This window comes from Lycorma delicatula, chromosome 10 (assembly GCF_047948215.1).
Source record: "Lycorma delicatula isolate Av1 chromosome 10, ASM4794821v1, whole genome shotgun sequence".
Classification (NCBI taxonomy): domain Eukaryota; kingdom Metazoa; phylum Arthropoda; class Insecta; order Hemiptera; family Fulgoridae; genus Lycorma; species Lycorma delicatula.
This window is the reverse complement of record NC_134464.1, coordinates 27736991-27762052: the sequence shown is the minus strand read 5'-3', so window position 1 is coordinate 27762052 and position 25062 is coordinate 27736991. Positions and strand designations below refer to the sequence as shown.

Sequence of the window (25062 nt, the reverse complement as noted above, 5' to 3'; positions counted from 1 at the left end):
TTTTCCAACAGTTTATTAACAAATAAACATAGTTTTCATATTTTCTTTTGCCTAAAAAAATCCACCAAAAACGTCTTTGAAGGACTTCCATGCAGCTATTTCACATTCGCTAAGTTTATCGATAAAAGTTAAATCCTTAAGCAGTTTCTTTATTTACGGACCGATAAATACATACCCTCCTTGTGCTTACCATGACACAATTTAGGAAAAATTATTTTTAAATGATTAAATCCTGATCAATTGTTGTCTAGTGACTTTACAAAATTTTTCATGAGTCCGAGTTTTATGTGAAATGGTGGCAGTATGATTTTACCACTCTCAATTCATGATAAATCACCGACCACAAAATTTTGTGTCACGTATTCCAAAGACAAAGAAAATAACAATATTTTGTAAACCCACCTTGTAAACCAAGAAGTAATGCAACCAATCTTCAGATCACTACAGATTTGTCACATATTTTATTGTTTCTAATATTGATGCCGTAGTTTTAAACGTTTTTTTTATGTCGACTGTTTGAGCTAATAGAATGAACGGCTATTTGTTAGTATTACATGATAAACTGCTTTCATGCTAACTTTAGAAGAGCCAATAAAAAGACGCCATTTTTCAGGAACACTCTGAGTTTGAAGCTCTTTCAACAGGCTATCGGCATTAGTACAAACGCACAATGAATTTTTCATAGTAAAATAAGTTGAAAGAGTTTTATTTTGTGTTCTAAACGTATTAATTTTTGTTTTTTCCCTTAAAAAGAATCCACTGTTGCCGTCTAGACACTAGAAGTTCAGCTTGCTGCCTTGATAACTTTAAATCGCAAATTAAACCATTAAGTTCATGTTGTTGAATTAAATGAGGATATTTCTCATCAGATACAGGAAGAAATTCTTCAATAACCTCTACATCATCTGCTTCATTTTCAAATTGTTCTTATAGCAAGGTCAGATTAGATGGTGGTACAGGTGTTGCTTTAGAGCTGAGGATACATCTGCATGTTCTATGAACTTTCTATTTTTGAATTAAAATCCACATATATTTTCATGTAAAAGTAGCAGTCGGTGAAGTGGTCCTTAATGTTCACGCCAAATGTTCACAGCAAATGGCATGGCTCGTCCTTTCCCCTTCAACAATTCAGTTAGAGATATGAGCATAATATGCAAATAACACGAGGCGCCCAGATTTTATTTTGAACCTCGAGTATACAAGCAAAATAAAACTTATTAGCTGTTTTATCAAATCAGAAATAATCTTTCTTTGAGATTTAGGCGTAAATTTACCAAAGACATAATAAAAATTGTCTGGATGATTTGAGCACCCACGAACTTTTTCAGAAGCCATGTTGTAGCAAATAAAAACGAGAAAAATCATTACTATAAAGAATTGATGAAAATGTAGGAAAACACTAATAACTTTGTGAAACAAAACCCACATTAGGGATAAGTGAAGCTAGTTGAATAAGATTTTAAGCTCTGTAGTAGGCAACCACAGATGTCTGTATGATGTCATCATACAGACATATTATGTGTCGACTTCTCGTGATACACTTTTTATTTTTTATTTTTCTGTTTAGCCTCCGGAACCACCGTAAGGTATTACTATAGAGAGGATGATATGTATGAGTATAAATGAAGTGTAGTTTTGTACAGTCTCAGGTCGACCATTCCTGAGATGTATGGTTAATGATACACTTCTCATAATGCAGTGTACATTTTTTTTCTTTCTTTATTAAGCATGTATGCATATTGTATAAAAGTAAAAATACAGAAACTATTCTTAATTGTCACCGGTAGTTGATCAAAATGAGTTATTATAAAAACCTTTTACATATTTACGATTTACGTAAAACCTTTACGTGATAAAATAATTTCAATATTATGTTTGAAATCAGCACCCAAATTACAGTGAAAACTTTGCGTATCATGATACAAATTTTGTATTGACTATTGTTATTAAAATCTCATTTCTTAATACAAAAATAAATATAAAGAAAAGTAGTCCTAGTCCTAATCTTTCCAATTTTCCTTGAAGTCTTTTTAATTTTAGTTGAATTTATATGTGAGTAAAACGCACAATAATGTTGTGAACTGTGAATAATAATGAAAAATTCTAATCCTTTATCATTGACATCATCCAATTTAGGAATTTTTTGATCAGCAGTTTTATTTTTATGGTTATTCTTTTAAGGAAATATGTAATTAGGAATGGTTACTTTTAAATGTTAAAAATTGATTTATAGAAATCAGGGAAAAAGGGATTTTTTTTTTGTAAAAAGATTTACAGGTTTTCTTCTAACGTTAACATTTTCATGAATAATGTAAAGATATGTAATTTATATGTGTTTTTTAATATTGTTTAAAACTCAATTTTTTCATGACTTTTTTCATGGCTCGTAAGATAAAACAAAGGCAATATTTTTAATTCCAGATGAATATTTTAGGTGTATATTGCCTTAAAAATTGCTAAAAGTATATGAAAAAAATATAATTCATAAAAATTTTCCAAAATTAGTTTTCAATTAGATAGAAATAGAATTTAATGACAAAAAACAAATCTATTAAAATAAATCATTTGACGTTCAATCGAGAGACGTCGCTAGCACCCCCTCTGGCAAGTAACTTGACAGAGAGGCAGCGAGGCTACCTCTATAATCTTTACAATAACGTTTTTCGACACATTTCTACATTCAAATTCGTTTTATTAAATTTATAAGAATGATTTTCGGTATATGAGTTGTATTTAAGAATACTGAATAAGAATCTTACCTTATGCGCAAACCAGTTTGTCGATTATCATTCTTGTTATTTTATTGGAGCGCATCAGAATCCCACAGTAACTACACTAAAATATTCAGACTTCAGAAGTGGTCTGACCGAGATCAGCTGATCCCGATCGGTCAAGAACGACTCAACCAATTTTCATCAAATTTTAACTTTTTTTTTTTTTTTGTCTTCAGTCATTTGACTGGTTTGATGCAGCTCTCCAAGATTCCTTATCTAGTGCTAGTCGTTTCATTTCAGTATATCCTCTACATCCTACATCCCTAACAATTTGTTTTACATATTCCAAACGTGGCCTGCCTACACAAATTTTTCCTTCTACCTGTCCTTCCAATATTAAAGCGACTATTCCAGGATGCCTTAGTATGTGGCCTATAAGTCTGTCTCTTCTTTTAACTATATTTTTCCAAATGCTTCTTTCTTCATCTATTTGTCGCAATACCTCTTCATTTGTCACTTTATCCACCCATCTGATTTTTAACATTCTCCTATAGCACCACATTTCAAAAGTTTCTAACCTTTTCTTCTCAGATACTCCGATTTATATGGAAGTTTCATTTCCATATAAAGCGACACTCCAAACATACACTTTCAAAAATCTTTTCCTGACATTTAAATTAATTTTTGATGTAAACAAGTTATATTTCTTACTGAAGGCTCGTTTAGCTTGTGCTATTCGGCATTTTATATCGCTCCTGCTTTCTCCATCTTCAGTAATTCTACTTCCCAAATAACAAAATTCTTCTACCTCCATAATCTTTTCTCCTCCTATTTTCACATTCAGTGGTCCATCTTTGTTATTTCTACTACATTTCATTACTTTTGTTTTGTTCTTGTTTATTTTCATGCGATAGTTCTTGCGTAGGACTTCATCTATGCCGTTCATTGTTTCTTCTAAATCCTTTTTACTCTCGGCTAGAATTACTTTATCATCAGCAAATCGTAGCATCTTTATCTTTTCACCTTGTACTGTTACTCCGAATCTAAATTGTTCTTTAACATCATTAACTGCTAGTTCCATGTAAAGATTAAAAAGTAACGGAGACAGGGAACACCCTTGTCGGACTCCCTTTCTTATTACGGCTTCTTTCTTATGTTCTTCAATTGTTATTGTTGCTGTTTGGTTCCTGTACATGTTAGCAATTGTTCTTCTATCTCTGTATTTGAACCCTAATTTTTTTAAAATGCTGAACATTTTATTCCAGTCTACGTTATCGAATGCCTTTTCTGGGTTTATAAACGCCAAGTATGTTGGTTTGTTTTTCTTTAATCTTCCTTCTACTATTAATCTGAGGCCTAAAATTGCTTCCCTTGTCCCTATACTTTTCCTGAAACCAAATTGGTCTTCTCCTAACACTTCCTCCACTCTCCTCTCAATTCTTCTGTATAGAATTCTAGTTAAGATTGTTAATTTTAACTTGCATATCTAAATTTCAATGAAACTGGTGTAGTAGTTAGTTTGGAGATTTTTGAGCCTCAAAATTTTATACATAGGCATATATATATAAATATTATATTATTACATCGCTTCAGTACCATTTTTAACTTCAAGAAGATTAAGGATCTTTATTAAAAATGCACTCACGGAAAAAATGCTTTTTATTCAGGTAATTTAGGTTGCTCGGCATCCTGTATATTGTAAATGGAGTTGGAGTGACCTGAAGTTAAAGAAAAGACAAATATTGGTTCAAGCGAGTATACACAAACTTTCATGCAATCTGAAGTTAGCAGAGGTGAGATAATTGATGTCATCTCGAAATAGATGCCGTATGTTAGAATTATTTGAATCTAATTTTCCCGCGTTTATAAGATACATTGTTAAATGAAAATATAAATATATACAAGAATTCTAAAGACATGCTATAATATCAAAACTTTACATGTCGAAGGAACCCAATTATTTCTAAATAAGATTATAACTTACTCAAAAATCTCTTTCGGTGGATCAGTAATTTTATATTAATAAATAGAAAAGAGGCCGGTTTACGGCACACCGCGAAAATATTACATGGTTTACACATGATTTTGCTAAATTTTTTTGGCCAGTCAGAACTAAATAACGTTCTTGAATTTAGCGTACTAACAATGACATAAACGTTTACAACGAAAGCTTCTAAATCTTAAACATTTTTAGCTGTTTCTTGAGTTTTGATTTTTTAATACAGCTCAAGAACGCAAATGTTTTCCTTTTTTTATCCCAAAACACAAATATAATTTTAGATAAATCATTCGTATCAAGAAGTATAAATCGTTCAAAGGTATAAAATGTTCGTGCACTGCGGCCAGCCGCCCGGCGCACCAATATTATTCCAATAGCAGCTAAAATAAAAATTTAAACATATACTGTACAAAAAACAAATGAACGCCGCCATCAACAAGCTAACAAACAAGCTTACCGCTAACATCATACGGCAAAAGGTGGTAGAACTTCGAGAATGGGGTGCGGATTAATGTCGATGTACCATCCAGGATGGAAGACCTACGTTTGAGTATAGATACTTGGAATAAAACCTCCAAGACTGAGGTATAGAAATCGACCTGAGGATGAAGGGATGGAGGACAGCTCCCTCTGTGAAGCCGTCGTTGGTCCGCGTTGCGTGGATCGGCGACGGTGATGAGGAACGGAGAGCCCCCTGAGCCCGATGGCACATCCCGGGACTGAGTATGCTTAATTGCGGGTCCGGCCCCAGGAGGGGAGGATCTGTGAGATTGGAGGTTTAATCGGTAAGGCGCAGGCTTATATACGCACTTCTAATAACATTTGGCGGAACCTGTTAGCACGCCCGACAATTCGTCCGTAAGTGGGCTCCTCCGACTCGAATTAATTGTTATTGCAGTTAATAATTTTAATATTGATTTTATAATTAATATTTACATTTTTTATTAAAAATCTAGTTTACCAACTTCAGTCAGCAATAATTATTTTATTTATTATATAAATTCCTTTTTTGGAGATAAAAATTTTTAATCACTTCAAAAAAAATTATAAGTCATCTTCCTTATCATACATATTTCTACTTATTCTAAATAAGATTAAAATCGATTGGTTAGAAGCCTGTTGAAACTTTGCTCAATTCAGATTCATTGTATTTAAAAAATAAAAAAGGAACTTTATGAAATAAAATACAAAATTATGGTAATTAAAATACTATTTAATTTTAAAATAAATAATTAATTACTATTTCAGTATTTATTTAGTATTTTTAATTTAATTCTTTGGTTTGTCTTTCTCGTCTCACAATGACATCATCAAAATGAAGTCCATAAGATGGTGTATCTAATATTCGTAGTTCAGTTGTTTTATCACTATTTGATTCATTTGATAATTCTTGAATTGATTTTATTTTTATTGTTCCAATATACTGTTTAGTTAATGATTTTTTCAATTCTAAATTAGGAAATGATGATGTTGATGAAGATGGTGGTGATTTCACTGAAGGTGATGTTTCTGATTGAGAAAACTGGAGTGAAGAAGGAAGCTGTGTGTTTGGTTTGTCGTTATTATTATTATTATCTGCTGTTGGATTTGTTAAAAATAAGTATGGTCCTGGAGAATTAGGCATTTCTATTAAATATGCATCATAGTTGTACGATTTCGTTCCGTTTAAGGCACTTGTTCCTGTAAGAAAAAAAATGTATTGTACATAGAAACACATTAATATATACTTTTTTATATATATATAAAACACATACACCGGAAAATGTTGGCCAAACTTAAAGGACAAATTTAGGACATCGACATAAACAAATATATTATGTGGATGAAGTGGATACCTATCTCACTTCATTTTTCTCCTGTACGCCATTTTGTTTTTTCAATAAAATTTTATATCTTACAAACAGATTGAAATAATAATTTTAATGAAATTAGGTGAATATTCACCCAAAAAAAATTTCGTATAAAAATAAATAAATTTGAAAATTTTGTTACTTTGAAAATTCTAAACTAGTGGCCATTTAAATTCTTTATTAATTAATAATATCGTAAATGTTTTGTTAAATTATATTTTAAATAAAATGTTAAACCCAACATTTAGATTTACCTAAATTTTCTTGTATTAACTAAATTATAACATATATTTTCTTGTATTTTGAATAAGATAACACTTTATTTATATAAATCAAAGCTGAAATATGTTTGAAAATATTAGTCAATCACAAAAATTATGTAGTCTTGACAATTTTTTGCCTGTTTTCAATTCCTTCAATTATTAATTAGAATAGGTCTAAAATTGTCACAACAAATTTTATAAAAATATCAAAATCTGTTCCTAAAATATGAACATCGGACCTGGAATTCCCTTAATAAAACATGATTAGTGGCAACCACTATTTTGGTATAACCGAAGAGTGTACTTTAATTATAAAAGTTATGGGTAGTTGCTTAAAAATAATTTTAAAAATGGTTTTTAATTTTTTTTTTTATAAAAAAAGGGGCCTCTTTTTCAGGATAACGAAATTTAGTGAGCGATAAAGTAACTATGCAGAGTTAAAGCATTTCAGTTAAAAATCATATATAAATATGATTAAAATAACGTAAAAATAGAGTGACTGACTGACAGTAACAGAAATATATAATTTGTAACTGACGGATTTCTTATTTACGTGTGGAAGAATCCGTAAAAAACATAAAACTAGTATGTCTAACAGATGGACATTTAAAGAAAAAGTACAAAAATATGTTATTTCAAGAAATGTAACGGAATATTGCTTATAAATCTAAAAATGTTTATGTATTTTTTTTAATATTATTTAAATAAAAAATAAAGAATTTAGGTAAAATTTATGAAACATTTCCAGTCGTTTTTAAATTAAGGCGTAACATAAATTTTAACTACGGTTTTACCCTAAAAGTTAGATAGAAATGCTTCAGTGGTTAATTGAAAAGTCGATAAAGAAAAAATTGTTTTCATTGAGAAAATTAAAAAACACATCAGAAACGTAAACAGATGCAGATCCTGAAAAACGTAAAAGATGACGTGTTGATCAGGGTGGAGAGAGATAAAGAACATTATAGTTAAAAACGAACGCTTTTATAATTTAAATTAAAATTAAGAATATTCAAACAAAAATTAATTCGAAATACTAAAATAATTTAAAAAGTAAATTTAAATATAAATATTAAATATAAATATAAATATAAATTTAAATAAAAAGTAATTTTTTTTGTGGCAAACACGATTTCTGAATTCCCAATAGTCACTTAGTTTATAAAGATAAATAATTACTCTTGGAATGCCAGATCTCATTAAGATACATTTTTATAATAAGTTAATAATTTTTTACAAATAAATTTTAAAAAAGCTGACAACTTAGTTGTAGGACTTTCCCGCCACGCGGCTTTTTTCTGATGCACGGCTTACACACACAGCTTAATTAAAAATATTTATCATTATATTTAAATATAACGTTTTTGTATATTTAATTCAATGATTCTAACTAAAGCGTGCGCGCATACAGTATTTCATTCACGGTTTGTGGCGGTACTAGCAGCCACTTTAAATACATTTTTACACTTTAAATGTTATTCATTTATTTAATTCTACCGTTCACCTGTGACGTCACAACATAACAGACGACTAAAGCTGCCAGCCCCCGTGGCGCTAATGGTAGCATCTTGGCTTTTTATCCGGAGATCCCGGGTTCGAATGCCGGTCAGGCATGGCATTTTAACACGCTACAAAAATTTAATTCATCTCATCCTCTGAAGTAATACTTAATGGTGGTACCGGAAGTAAAAAAAGACAACTAAAGCTACGCACTGGGTTGTTCTAGTTGTTAACTCGTCATCGCAAATCAGCTGATTTCGAAGTCGATAGTTCTAAGGTTCTAGTAAAGGCCTTTATACGGATTTGAATTCTAGATCATGGATACCGGTGTTCTTTGGTGGTTGGGTTTCAATTAACCACACATCTTAGGAATGGTCGATCTGAGATTGTACATGACTACAATTCATTTACATTCACGTCTATCATCCACTGTGGTTGGTGGTTTCAGAGGCTAAACAGAAAAAGAAGGAAGAAGACGAATACAGGCGCTTGTGGTGAGAGGAGATAATAATGAAGTAGTATACTTACTTAGGTACTAGTTTATTAGAGCATTTTTTGGAGTGGGTGTGCGATTTTACAAAAAAAAGGTTTTTTTGGAAAATTATTTTTTAGTTGTTAACAAATGTGCCTAAGAAAAATAAAACTTAAATTAGGCAAAATATTGAGATACTGAGGGTACCTTGCTCTACAGCCTCGCCCCCTTGACCTTTTAAGTTGAAAATTAAAGGCATCAATGCCCCATATATAGAAGCAATCTGACCAAGTTTCGTCAAAATCGGTCGGGTAGTTCTGGAGATATGAGGAGATTTAGGATGAGACACCTAACACCGAAAAACACACGTACTTACGAACATCCGAAACATTTCCATCCGGTTTTTTGGGGTTCCTTAGATGTGTAAACTTCAAGATCCGGTTAAAACCGCATATGCTCAAATCGGATCGATTTCAATACTTCCCTTTCTATAGATATTACTCTGCTATAGCGATTGGCGGGAAATTAAAAATTAAATCTTGGGATTGGGCCACCATATGATGTAAACTAAATTGCTTCATTTTAACTAATTGTTACTAATTGGTTTTAACTAAAGTTATTAAAATGGTTAATACATATTTATATAATTACTGAACCCTAACGCTTGCACACATGAATATAATATATATGAAATTTTAAGATGAAGTTATCTTCTCAAGAAAAAAATTAACCGTAAAAAATTATTTATAGCTGATAAAATATTTCAACGCAAAAAGTTCGTTATTGGATTCAAGATGTATGTATGTATATGAACACTTTTTTCTCGGATTTTGATTTTGGATTCGGATTAATCATTGTTAGATGATTACAAAAATACATGAACGGCCGCGATTGTTTGTCGGATTCTCTTCAAGATGGTTGCCAAAATTAAAATTTTGTGTTAATCATTACAGAGTAACGGTGTAAAATATCAAGTTGGTTCAACCGCATAAAACATTTGTGCGGTTACTATTTTGCATCAAATATATAAATATCAATTTCGTGAATCAAATGTAAGACCCAAAAATTGCGGAAAAATTAACTTTTTAATAATTGAAAAAAAATATCGCGTAAAACCGCCAAAACACGAGATAAATGAATTATATTAACTTAGGGTATGTAGCGTAAGTAAAATTTATGCATAATAACTTTGTTAGAAATGAATTAATAATTGAAAGAACAGTTTTAATAATAAAAATATTCATCAGGGAAAGTCGTATTAGACTTTTCATTGAAAAATAGTTGATGTATGAATTTATTATTAATTTAACAAGATGGGAAAAATTTATAGGATTATTTTTGTTATTTTCATATAATTTAAAATTAATTAATTAAAAAAATTATTGGGTAAAAGAAAAATAAACATAAATTGTTCAAGGTTATGCATTAATAAATTTTGTTTTCACGTTAACTATTTAATAAAAGATTTGATGGAATACTTAAAAATAAAATGAACATTTTGACACATTAATGTTTATTTCAATATGATAATTAAAATGCCAGCAGATATGTAACAAAATTGCTACTTGCACGTTGCGTTGGTTAATCAACATGTTTGTAGAGCGCTTTAGTAACTATGACAGAATGACTCATGTCATTGTGTTACAGTGGGCTAACTGTTTGCTCAGTTACGAAACACTACGGTGTACCGATTACACACGGAAATTCCCGATTACTGTCTACGTACCTGGAGGTAGACAGATACGTCGTATTTCCTTATTGCTCTGTGCGTGTTAAATGTTAAATAAATTAATCTGAATAACAATATGAAACGAGTTAAATAACGATCGGCTTTGTAAAGGTAATATATATATTTACTTCATTAATATACATTTAGAATTAGTAATGTATATTTTTTTTTTTATTTATAACTGCAAGAAAAAAATTTTTTTTTCATATAATTTCCATCTGTCATAAATAACAATTATTTTTTATACAATAAAACAAATAATTTTTATAGATTGTTCTTTATTCTTCTACTGATTTCTCTTTTGATTTTTTCTTAATTTTTGTATAACATGATTTTAATAGTATGTACTTTTAATAAACAGTTTTATACCGTTGGTCTAACATAATGCAGTAAATCATCATAACTCATCTGATACATATTTCTTGTGTATTATACATACAAAATAGAACCGGAATTTTAATATACATATGTACATATAATATTTCAATGTTGATGCACTATTTAAAAATTTTCATTAATTAAGAGTAAAAGGTAATAATTTAAATATTGAATATAATGCTATTATTATAATTTACACATAATTTATGATTCTAATAAATATTCATATCCGTATAAAACGATTTACTAGGATTTGAACATTTAGAACTTTCGAATTTTTTTCTCTGGTTATCTTAAGTCACAAGTCTATAGCAACACCCACTAACAATTATTACTGCAATTAAAAAAAAGTCCAAAATAAAAAAAAAAATTGGATTTTGGGCTTTTTTGGACATTTGAGTCAGTCAATAGCAATCGAAAGGGGAGATGCCCAACTAGATATTACAACAGTCATAAATATAAAATTTCAACATCTTACGACTAATCATTTTATTTTAATCGTTTTTGTATCACGTACGTGATACATACGTCTCGCCGAAACTAGTCAAAATGAATATTTCCGTTGAAATCTGAAAACCTCATTTTTCGCGATCACAATACTTTCTTTACTTCGTACAAGGAAATAATAACTGCCTTTACCAGGATTTGAACCTAAGAACTCTCGACTTCGAAATCATCTGATTTGCGATGACTAGCTCATTACTATGCTAACCGGGTGGGTTTTACAAACTCCATTTAAGTTATTACATGCAGACCGTGCGAAAATTTCGCAAATTGCTTTTAGTTTGTGTAAATTGAAGTTTGATGGGTTAAAGATTTTATAAAAATAAAAACAAAACAAGTAAACTGCAGTAATAATTTATTTCTAAACTGAGGAAAAGTAAGTAAAATAATTGAAATGTTGAAGTAAAAGAAATGTACAAAAAACATGAAAAGTACAGCTGCTACAAAACAGATGATTCTGGTTGTATCACAGCGACCGGACGGTAGGGCGTCGGTAACAATTGACAGCATCAATGGGCTAGTGAAACAAATTTGATTTTTAACTAGATTTTTGCACTTTCATAACTTTTTCACTAATTTTTCGTCTTATATCAGTTTGATGCTCGCCCGGACGGTTAATTCCTAATCCAAAAATACCACATTTATGAGGGTTTTTGTTGATGGCGTCTTATAAATGTTACACAACCAACGTCTTTCCTTAGCATATTATATATAGTGAGATACAAGTCTGTTGCCTCTATTTCGGTAGGTTAAGAGAAACGTAACTGAAGATGATTACGTGATAACCATGCAATCCCGTAGTATATGTTTGTATTGTATTTATGAAATGAGTTATTAAGTTTTAAACTTATTAGCAAAGATATAATGTGACTGGTATAATTGTGCAAATTTCGAAATACAAAAATGAATTCTGGAATTTTTGTAGCACTTGTAATCCCACCTTAACACTGGCTCATTGTATGTATATATTCTACCTTACTAAAAGGTATTTTTGTGTGTGTCTGTGTGCATGTACCCTCTTAGCTTAGCACCGAAATGTACCGATCATTAGCGGAAAATCCCGATTTGTTAGTACATGTCTCGTGGTGGACAGGTGTATACTTGTTATATTATTATATATCGGTATATCTCATATATATGGATACATATGATATATATATATATATATATATATATATTGATAATATTTTTTATTTATTTATGTGATTTTTTTTCTTTATAAAATAATGAACTACATAACTGTAAAACCAAAAACTAGGCACCGGAATGTACCGATCACTGGCGGAAAATCCCGATTCGTTAGTATCAATTTCTAATTTAACTTTAGTTACATCAATTTTCATCTTTCAAAAAAAAATATTTTTACAAACGAGGTAATCAATTTTGGTCACCTAATAATACCATTCCGAGACGCAATCCGCTATGGCAACCCGCCCGGAGGGTCTAGCTGCGGAGAGTGTAATACATATATATATTATGTTTTATATCGAAACTTCTGTATTTTATTCATATTTGGGAAAGAATATTCCGGAATTAAGTGTTAAAATATAGGCATTTATAAAAAAGTTATAAAAATATGATTCGGTACCGCTTTGTTTCCTGAATTTATGAAACGGTTTATGAAAAATTTAGGCTTGATTTCTATTTCATCGTAAATTGAAGCTATACTTAAGATCTTGGGACACAAATTATAAGGTTAAATTAATTGTTTGATATATATATATAGAAGATATATTCTATATATATATATTTATATATATATATATATATATATATATATCTTCTTATTTGAAAAATGTTCAAAAAATCGGTCCCAGAACTTGACCTCCATTCTATATCCGAAAAAGTTTTTGTATTCGCTAAAAAGGCTGGTCTTGAAAACTGCAGGTTTTATAAAGTTTTTAATTTATTATTAAATTAATCCTAAAAGAAAATAAAAATTTGATTAAAACGATTTAAGAAATTTTATTTTTATTTAAACACAACAGACAAATGTGTAGTAGGGAAATTGTTATACTTTTAATTCAATACATTTTTTTTTTTATATATTGAAAGAAGAAATTATATAAAATGGTCTGCTATTATTAATTTTTTTATTAAATGAAAATTTAATTTCTAAAATTTTGACTTTTTTTCAGTTTTCAGTAATCCAATTTTTTTCAAAATTAAATGCTCTATAAATCTTGTCGTGTTTTATTAGTTTACTGGCTGTACCAAAAAAAATAATTATTTTTTCAACTTTCTTTTTTGACTATATATATATACATACATACACATATACAGAAAAAGATAAGAGAGAGAGAGAGAGAGAGGTTGTGGGGGAAAGAGAAATCAGCAATTACTGACTAATATTGAAATGAATGAACAGAATTTCATTTGATGTAAATTAATTATTTTATCTGACATTAATAATTTTCATTATTATTATATAATTTATATAATAAATTTCATTATGTTATTTAATGTAAATCATAAATACCTGGAAGTTTTCCACTTATAGCGTTGGTAATAGCGGAAGCCAATTGTGAAATTAAAGGTGCGAATAAAGTGCCAATGATGGGGGCTAGAGCTGATCCGACAGTCGTTAAGAACGCATTTTGTCTAGCTTGTTGAATTCCTCTGTTACGGTATTCTTCCGTATCGTAATTTTCTGTAATTGGTGACAGTGATGAATATACATCCTGTGAAGGATGTGCCAAACACAAACAAATCGTACTAATAAATAGGTAAAACGATATCCTTAACTGAAATTAAACCGAACAAATTATTAGAATTAAAATATATTTATTATTTATTCTTTTATTAATAAATTAAATATAATAGTACTAAGTATATTTAAAAGTTAATTAAAATTGATTGAAATACTCAAAAATTTCATGTATGTACGAGTAGAACAATATTCATTTTCAGATTCTACTAATCGAAATGAAATATATATAAAATAACATAAAGAAATAGTGTTTTTCCTTTACTTTCCTTCTATTTACCATTTTTATTTTTTTGTAAGAAAAATATATATCTCAGGATCGGATAGAAAAATTATTATATTTGGTAGCACATATAATATTTGGTACCAACTTTAATAAATGAAAAAAAAACCCTTCCGACACGCCGGAAGGCGGAGGTAGATTTCACCGGTGCTAAGTAAGGTACAAAAAAGATTTCCACCTTAACGTTTAAGATAAACTTCAAATTTAGTCAATACGCCAATGGTTGCATGTGAAAAAAAGTTTCTCATGTTAGCATACGACAAGCTCCAACTTACAATTTCAGCAACATTTTGATCAACCCTTGCTGTAAGGGTTGCTCATATCAAAAATTGTTTCAGACAAAAGTTATAGATAATGTTTAGTGGACTAATAACCACTCTAAATCGATTAGATACTGTGCCTATTAAGGGAATTATGATATTTTGTCTTCAAAACCCCATTTTTTTCACCTCCTTGGCCATTGGTTGGTGATATCAAAAAACTCTACTTGGTACGTTTTAGGCCCTTATCCAAAGAATAGTAAGAAATTTAAACGAATTTAATATTTTACTTAATAAGAAACATCTAATAATTCCAGTAACATTTTTGGTCATCCCAAAATGTCATATAAAAAATTATTTCAGACAAAAGATTTTAGGTAATGTTTAGAAGACCACTTAAAAGTGATTCAATACTGTGCCTTTTAAAGAAGGTATGATTATTTTGTCTTCAAAACCCCATTTTTTTCACCCCCTGGGTCAATAGTTGGTGATATCAAAAAACTTTACATAAATACGTTTAGGCCGTAATCCAAAGAATAGTAGGAACTTTAAACGTATTCGATATTTTACTTAATGGGAAAGTTATAGCGATGTTTTGCTTTTTCGAAAAAGCTCTCCCATTTCCACGCCCATAATCCAATTTTGCCCAATAACGAACTCGATTGAGATGATTGGTCGTTATATTTTATGTATTCATTTGAAAGTGATTAGCAAAAAATTACGGCAGTTATCGTGTCTACAAGAAAGTGAAATACGTCAATTTAAAAATCATTATTCCATTTAGTACAGTGAGATTATTTTATAGTGCTCCTCATGATACTATAATTTCATTATGGACTATAATGCAGAGATACTCGCATTTGATTTGATTCATAGAATGTGGTTATGCACAACTGGTAATGTCTTAAAGCAAGTGTTGGAAATGGACACTTGTTTTCTGAAGATAGGTCCCAACCCTTCGCACCATATTTTTTGAGATAAAAAAAATATGGTGCGAAGAAAGAAATTAAAAAATTTATTCTTAATTTTATTAGTCCTGATGTCCTAATATGTGTGTCAAAAAATATGGTGCGGTTTGGACCTGCCTTCAGGAAAATGGTGGACATTTACAACACTTTAAATATTACCAGTTGTGCGTAACTACATTTCATGAATGTAGTTACATTTTTTTTATAACTACATACCATGAATCAAATGAAACGTGAATATCTCTGTATTGTAGTCTGTAGTGTAATTACGGTATATCAATATGTATACGATAAAATGATCTCACTATATAGCGGTAGTAAATAGCTTATCTGATTGGTGGTCATTATTTAGTAAAGTGGTAATATAGTACATTAACGCTCGATTGGTGATCATTGTAAGCTATTACTATTTGTAGAAGTGGTAAATATTATTATTATTACCACTAGTCAAATTTTATATACTCTTACAAAAATAAAAATTTAAATGTTTAATTTTTTTTATTTCGTACTAAAAACTAATAAATAATTTATTTTTAATTCTTTTTCAAACTTTTACTAAATCAAGAAACCAAATTAAAAATAATTACCATCAATTTCCTGTTTAAAAATATTTCTTAAATTTAATAATAACGCTTAACTTAAGTTTTTATTTTTTAATTGTAATTTATAGTGCAGATGGTTGACAAAAAAACGCTATCCATTTGAAAAACGTTGTTCCTTGGAAACGTTAAATGGGAGAAACTGCGTCTTGATATAAATAAGAAAAAAAAAATACGTGGTGATGATGTAAAAAGAATATTTATTATTAGTAGTGGCCCCTTACTGTTCTTCAGCATTAATGTTATACGTTTTAAAAACTCGGCTAAAACATAGTGGACCCGTGCTGATTCACAACATTATTAAAAAATATTATATATTTTTATATAATTATTTTTATATACCCAAAAACTTATTCCATTTATAAACGTCTCACTCCTAACCCCACCCCTTTTTGTTTTCTTTCTTTTCCAACTACATTTAAAATGGCGTGTCCATGACCTATTTCGAGTCCGTCAAGACGTTCTACTGGACGGATTGGACTGATTTTTTGTCATTTCGAACAGAATAATTAAGATCAGCCCAATCCATCCAGTAGAACGCCTATAAGACAGGAAGTAGATTTTCAGCCCATTTTTGCTTTTACGTGTAAAGATTCGGCAGCTGATTTCTGCTGGTACCTGTTTTTTTTAATGAAATTCGATTTAAATAAATGATTAATGATAATTTAATACATTATTGCCGAGTTGCTTAGCAAAAATTATCCGCAATTACCTTTAATTAAATATATTGTAATTAATTTATTTTAACGATTTTCAACTATATTTTTTAAGTGAATTAAACATCATTTGAAAGAAAATGATGTGAAGAATGTAAAAAAGAAAAAAAAATTGTTGCCAGCTCTCAATCAGCTGCAACCTCCAAGTTGCCAATTGTAAACGGGTATGTTATTGTTAATTATTTATACTCATCATGTTTTTCAAAAAATTTGTATAATAAATTGAAGTTTCTGTACTGGAAGTCGCGCTGCGTTCTTGTTTACAACATGTAGCAGGGCATGCATTTCTTCTCTCACGTTCACATTAATGAAGACTGAAAGTAATTAGTTCAAATAATAGTAATCACTTCTTGCGGCCATTTTTTTTACAGACAACCATGTGTTATCGTGTACAGAAAAAAATTCAACTTCAATTTAGTATATAATTTTTTTGAAAAACATGATCGTAAATAATTAACAATAACATACATATTTACACGTGGAAACTTGGAGCATTGCGACTGACTGAGAACTGCCAATCATTTTTTCATTTTCCACATCATTTTCTTTTAAATGACGTTAAATTCACTTTAAAAAATACAGTCGCAATTCGTTAGAATAAATTAATTACAATATATTTAATTAAAGGTAATTGCGGCAAATTTTTGCTAGGCAACTCGGCAAAAATGTAAATAAATTATCATCATTAATAAATCGAATTTCATTAAAAAAATAGATACCTGCAGAAATCAGCTGCCGGATTTTGTCAAAGCTATTACTTTATAAAGAAAAATTTTATAATCGGTCCAATTTGGGCATATGCGATTTTCACCAGATCTTGACGTTTTGATACCTAAGGAACCAAAAAAACCGGATGGAAATTTTCCGGATTTTAATGTTCGTATGTTTGTGTGTGTGTGTGTGAGCGCGCGCGCGCGTGTTCGGTCTTGCATTCCTTATAATTCCTGAGGTATTGGACCGTTTTTGACCAAACTTAATCAGATTACCTCTATATATGGGAAATTAAAACCATTACATTTTCAACTGAAGGACGTCAGGCTGTACAGGCCACCCTCAGTATCTCCAGATTTTACCTAATTAAGATCAAATTTTTCTTATACGCATTTGTTAAAAATTAAAAAATAATATTTGCAAAAAACCTTTTTTGCATAATCGCACCCCTACTCAAAAAAATTCTCTAAACAAACTTGTGACTAAGTGGGTATACTACATCTACAGTACTTTCTCTTACCACAAAGAGCACTAGTGTAGCACTGACTTGCAGCTTTTTTAGTCTTCTGATATGTTGTGATGTCACAGGTGGACGGTAGAATACTTATATTAATGAATAATATTTAAAGTGTAAAAAAATATTTCAATGTGGCCGATAATACCACACCCGCGCGAATGAAATACGGTATGCGCGCACGCTTTAATTAGAATCATTGAATTAAATAAAAAAATATTATATTTAAATAAAATGATAAATATTTTGAATTAAGTTGTGTTCGTAAGTTTTGCATTGGAAAAAAGCCGCGTGGCGGAAAATTTTACAACTGATTGTCACTTGTTTAATGCATAAGATTTTAACCTACGTTTTCAAACTAATTTTCTTGAACTTGCTCGCAAAAATACTGTAAATTTTATAATTATGTCACGCTTATATAAGTACGATATAAAAAAAGGTCAGAGATTTAACAATAGTAATAATGAGAAAATATATTTAGACAAAATCGTCTACGTGTATGATATTCTTTGTAAAAAAATCTATCACTTAAGTTATTACATGGCCATCAGAGAAATTCCCTTTCCCTTTAACAATTTTTTTTTTAAATAAAAGAACAAGAATCCATATCTGCCGATCTCCGTAGCAGAGTGTTCCAATTTCGAATCCCACTAAGACAGTGGTTCCCAAACTTTTTCGAGTCGCGGCGTCCTTTTTCAATTAAAATTTTTCCATGGTGCTCTACCCTAAGTAAAAGTACGATTACTCGTAAGTAAGAAATAAAAGTAAACTCGTGTGTCTTCATTATTTTTTTTTACTTTATTAAAATTAAATTAATAATTATAATTGTCTTGGTTGAATTAATTATGAAGCCTTTAAAATATTTCGTGGCGTCTCTGTGAAGAGGCCGCGGCTCACCATGACGCCGCAGGACACAGCTTGGGAATCACTGCACTGACGTTAAATTTTTCATACGCTAAAAAATTTCTATAAAATTTTCTACGCACGCACAAGAAGATTCAAAATTATGTTAATATTAATCAATCATAAATTAAAAAAAAAAATTATTTGGTAAAAAGTTAGGCTGGATTACAGTGTCCCGTAAGTTTCTTTACATAGAAAAATAAATATTTTATTAATGAAAACCATTTTTATTTATATAGTATGCTCTGCGCTTAAGCTCAGTTGGAATATTTTCGTAATGGCGTTATTGATTCATTCCTTGAGATGATTTATATTTTGTATTTTTTCCTGATACATCAGAGTCTTCATAAAAAAAAAAAAAAATGTTTATTTTGCCTACGTAAGGAAACTTATGGGACACTCTGTATAAAAGTTTACGTACGGTTAGAATTGAAACCTTCCTTTTTAAAAATTCATTAGAAAAGGATAAATACATTCGTTTAATTTTATTCAATGATTAGGTTAATTAATCAGGAATTCATCCGAATTAGTATTCTTCAAGCACCCATATTTTCTTAACTGCTAACCGAAAGGAAACCGGCATGAAAAAATTCGAGTTTTCTAAGATAATTTCTTCAATTATTTTCTTTAGTTCTTATCCATAAAAAATAAATAATAAAAAGCTCAAGAGAAAGGTCAAAACCCATAAATTTAAAATTTCGAAATTTTTTTTATAAAAAGTTATATAAATTTTTTCCAATTTTTTCTTTAATAATTAAAATTAATTTTTCCAAAACCGACGTAGTTTTTCCTACGTGGTCTAAGTGAACAATTCATATACAAATTATGTAAAATTGCTGAAACGCACAATTTATACTCTTTTGTTATAATATAAAAATTAATTTTAATTATGATAATAGATTATAACATTCTTCATTTATATAGATAAATAATTGAATTTTGCATTATGTAGTTTACATTTTTTTTATGTGTGTATTAAAATTTGAATAAACCTCTACTCGCTTCGCTTACTGAGGCAATTAAAATTAATTAATGTGAAAACTAATTCATAAATAATGAAACAGTTGTCTACGCGTATTTTTCTATAAACAATTAATTAGATGTTTATACAGATATTTATAAAATTCTTGTACTATTTCTACAAAACATTGTTGCGTTCCAAATCCTAATACTTTGTGTGTCTTACAAATAAGTAATAACAATCAATTGAAATTGTAATTAAAATATATATATATATTAATAAAATAAAATATTATTTTTATGCTTCAACAATATATATAGTAGAATAAAAATCACGTTTATAAAACAATACGAATACCTCTACTGTATTCTTCGATCAAACGTGTCTTAGTCAAGATAATATATCTTGCCAAGACACATTTGAAATATTTTCTCTAAGAAATTCGTTATTTCATTTATTACTTTAATGTATTTTTTGAATAATGTTGTAAATTAAACAATTCTCACTTATGTGCCAAGATAAAGTAATGAAACCCACATTTAAGAAAAAAGTCTGAACAGAAAATGTTATTACAAACCATGAAAATAAACATATTTTTTTCGTTTTGTTTTATTTATCAGATTTTTTTTCAAGATTGCATAATTAATTATTACTGAAAATTAATACTACTAATAATAATTACTGAAAAATAATGATTACTGCAATAATAAATCTCTAAGTACCGTTTTTTATATTTCCATTTCTAATAATATTTACACCCTAGCTATTTAAATGTTTTTATTAACTCGTTTGTTGATATTAATAACAACCGAAATTACTTTTCACTATAAGATGTGAACATAAGTTACAAATTATCAAGAAATTTACTACTTTACACAGTCTGGGTTGTCGAATAATGAAGAGAAATTGCTATTAAAATTATCTTTTTCTATGAGAAGCCGTGAGTAACTGAATATTAAGAAAAAAAATGTTCTTGGCATACAATCGTTTACCCTGCTCATAAATAAGAGATCTTTCAAAATTAGCGCAAAAAATTGACAGACTGTGATGGCGACTTGATTTTTGTTTAAATTTTTCAAGTCATTTGTTTTCAGTAATTTATGACAAATCATCATTGAACGCTACACGCATTAAGAATGTTTATAAATCATACAAATTTATTATCAGAATATGGAATCGACTACATTTACTTATCATGCACTTCGCGATATGTATGGTGTCCATAATAAGCTAAAAAAAAGTACAATTCATGGTTTGGTTAAAAATTCAAAGAAAATCTTCTCTTTGTGATGGTGAAACACCAGCACAAGATAATATTATTAATGCAAGTTCAAATGTTTGTGAAAATCAAAATTTATCAATTTCACATAGTTCAGTACTGGGCCTTTCATCAACAACAACACGGCAAATTTTGCGTGAAGATTGGTCTACTATACCCATATAAAATTCTACTAAGAAAAGTATTAAAACACGTTCTTTGCAACAACATTTGCTGAATGGACTATAGTGCTGCTCGAAGTTAATAAAAATTGTCATTAAAAAAATCATATTTTCTGATTAGGTTCATTTTTGGCTTGCTGACTTGTAAATAGGTAAAATTTCCGTATATGGGATGATTCGAATCCGGAAATGATTCAACAGCAAACAGTGTATGTGGAAAAAAAATCATTTTTTTGTGTGGATTATGAGCTGATTCCTTCATCACACCATTTTTTTCGAAAATGAGCAAGCAAATGCTGTTACGGTAAGTGGTAAAGCTACTGAGTTGTGATTCGTGGTTTTTTTGAAAAATTTTTATGAAATGAAATATGGTTTGAACAAACTGGTGAAACATGCCACACAGCTGCTGAAACAACTCAGTTATTGCGTCAGAAGTTTGATGATTCGATAATTTTATAAAATGGTAATGTCAGTTGGCCACAAAGATCATGTGATTTATCTGGGGTTATAAGTTACAGTTCTAACAAATTTTCGATGCGTTATTAGTAGAGTCTAAGCTGATTTGTGCGAAATAGTCGCGTAAAATTTTATTGATATACATGGCTATTTAAAGGTAAAGTCATGGTGGCCATATGAGTGATGATTTTCAAACGTAATATAATGTTAAAAGTTTGAAAAAAAATGTCGGTAGGTATTACACATACCTTTCGTTTTAATGCAATTTTATTTATGCGCTAAAAATGAAAGATCCTTTAGTTAAACATTGGACGATTTATATTAAAATTATTTTAGAAATAAACACACCTTATATCAGCCATACATAATTTAAATTGAAAAAATATTGTTTTGCTTTAATTTGTTCGCCTTATTTGTAGTTAAATTGAATTTTAGTCATTTTATGATCGAAAATTTTTGGGATTTCTGGAAAATGTTCGTTATAGTAAATAGTATACACAAATGTAATTAAGAGAAATGTTCAAATATTATTTTGATTTTTGTTCCGTTACTGTTGGTCCACTCGATAGGAGATAATGTAGATTGAAACTGTACCGTGAGAATTCTTTATATTAATTACTAAGCCCGTTTTTTAAACCACCTCCACTCTAATCCAACTTCCAGGGAAGTTTTTTTTGAAAATTTTCAAGTTTTCTTGGGTTATAAAGGCCATTTACTTCCCTGAAACAAATTAACAAGTTTCAAGGGTTCCTAAAAACATTTTTAAAATTGCTCAGCACTTTTATCTGTCGATTTTTCATGACGCTTTTTTAGAATATTTTTTCAAATAATATCAAATATTTTTCAAATATATTTTATGTAAAAAACAAAAAAAAAACTTATATAAATACTGAAAATTGAATGTATATTTTTACGAATCTTTCAAACGAAACTAAAACTGGATAGAAAATACTGATAACATTTTTTCTTATAGAGATAGACAGAACCCTAATCTGTGATTTCAAAAGATATTTTTAGATATAAATTTATACAAATTTTATAGACTTTAATTTCTATTACTATCAACTTAAAAATAAGACAAGTAACATAAACTACAGAATAAAAGAAACCCTATTTTACAGTGATGAAGGAGAGAACTCTTGTTTGAGTTTTATTAAAATCTTTACATAGATTTTAGGCCTTAAACAATTCATTTTTTTTTTGTGGGCGAAAAACGCCTGGGCGTCATCATCGCCCGGTAGTTATTATTAAAAGGGTTAAATAACTCCAAAATAATAAACCATATTAGGTGTAAACGTATTATTAATCATATAATAAAAATTTACTAAAACAAGCCAAGAAGGCAAAATAAAACCCAAAACTAATATCACAAAGTTGATAAAATATAAAAGATAAAATAATAGACTAAAGAAAGTATAAAAGCTTACCTAACTCCGATGGGTTGTGCAAAAATCCCCTCCCCGGATAGTAAAATTAAACACATAGAACTAAAAAAATCAAATCGAAAATAAAGGTTAAAATTATTAAAAAATAATGAATTAAACAATTCATAAGAGGAGAGAGAGAGATTTTTTAATAAATTGAAGCTCCTTCCAGTACATATCTTTGAAAAAATAATAGTAGTACTTCTGATAATCAAATTTATGAAAGGTTAAGATTTCATCTAATTGGACCAGTGGTTCTGAAAGGATCACAGCATAACAAACAATCGATTAGATTGCGGTATAAAAATTGAAAATATGAAGAAACCCATGTGTATATATTGCAAAAACTCAACAAAAAAAAATTAATTTTTAAACATAGATTATGAATTATTTCTATCATTTACTTACCGATAACATATTGTTTACTCTCCGCACTTCTACCTTCTCTTGACCACTGACGACGAATTATTGCTTTATATATTGATATTGGTCTATTTAAATATATGTTTCATTAATGAACTGCTATTTATAACAATACTATTATTATAAAACGATTTTAAATCACTTATATTATTACGGTTCATTAGCGTTAGAGCTTGATTAAAATAACACGGAATTTTGATTACATTAATGTAAATGTTACTAATACATTTTGTATGTTAACATGATTTAAAATTTACTAACATTTACGTATTATTCTATTAATTACAGTTATAATAAATAGCACTAATATTGTGATTTTAATTAGCATCCTAGTTTTAATTCCATTATAAATAAATTATCACGTATAATTTAAAATATGTAAAATTTTTGGTAGGTCCCACGTTGTATTTTGTTTTTAATTCTTATATTACAGATAATTTTCTCTCTCTCTCTCTCTCTCTCTCTATATATATATATATATATATATATATATTGTGTAAGATTTCAGTTAATATGTTTTCTAGTGGACATTTTTCGTTTTCGTTTTCATTTTACGTTTTTAGAGGATTTTCGAAGAATTTGGACGCTGCTGCGCCTCGGTCATGATTATATACATACTAGCTGGCCCATCTAGCGAGAACCTGGACCCTCAGAGCTCAGGTCAGGCTGGACGAATGCCGGAGCCAACTCAGGGGCTCCTTGGAGCCTTTCGTAAGTCAAGGAACCTACCCATGCACGCAGAGCACGCTTGGCTCGCCATTCCCAATTTGCCAGGGGGACCGGCGCCCTAGACATCCGCAGAGCTTGCTTCGGTCGCTATTCCCATTTACCCAAGGGGCTTCATCCCCTAGACCCTCCACACTGTACGTTATCCTCGTTGTTGCGAGAATAGTATTGATAAATAATAGTTATGGTATTCAGGCTTTATAGAAACCTGAAAAAGAAAAAAAAATTGTTAATCTCCGGAGCCTTCGTTAGGTATTGCTTTAGAGGATGAAATGAATGACAATTTTGCGTGTGAAGATGCCATATCTAACCGGGATTTGAACCCGAGATCTCCGAATTAAAGGCCAAGACGCTTCCACTCGCGCCACGGAAAAAAATTACAAAAGATAGAATAATAGTAATTGTGGTAACTACAGTACACACACCTTTGACGACGAAAAATTCATAACTTTTTTCTTTGCCATGAAAACAAAAATATAATATTGAAGTAAAAGGATTAATTAATTTTTTTCCTTGATGAATATCTTAAATTCACAACTTCACCCACCTTGGGGGCGAATAAATA

The 25062-nt window shown here is 29.5% G+C and overlaps 2 protein-coding genes across 2 annotated transcripts in view; one reads left to right on the top strand and one right to left on the bottom strand.

Moving 5' to 3' along the window:
* Window positions 1–5977: 5977 nt before the first annotated feature.
* LOC142331695 (uncharacterized) lies at window positions 5978–23831 on the bottom strand. The gene is made up of 3 exons (XM_075377727.1): window positions 23757–23831; window positions 13886–14150; window positions 5978–6393 (listed from the first exon to the last, which is right to left on the bottom strand). Exons 1-3 carry the CDS (start codon window positions 23763–23765, stop codon window positions 5978–5980), a joined length of 690 nt encoding a protein of 229 aa, XP_075233842.1. The 5' UTR covers window positions 23766–23831.
* Window positions 10567–25062, top strand: part of LOC142331724 (uncharacterized) — a 53202-nt gene continuing 38706 nt past the window's right edge. The window contains exon 1 of the mRNA XM_075377771.1: window positions 10567–10635. The gene's annotated coding sequence lies outside the window, so the exon portion shown is untranslated. The remainder of the gene's footprint in view (window positions 10636–25062) is intronic.

Excerpts from the sequence above, each read along its gene's own strand:
- LOC142331695 (XM_075377727.1), bottom strand. Across the intron at positions 6,394-13,885 it reads TATAAGTGGAAAACTTCCAG|GAACAAGTGCCTTAAACGGA; the intron begins GTATTTATGATT and ends TTTTTCTTACAG.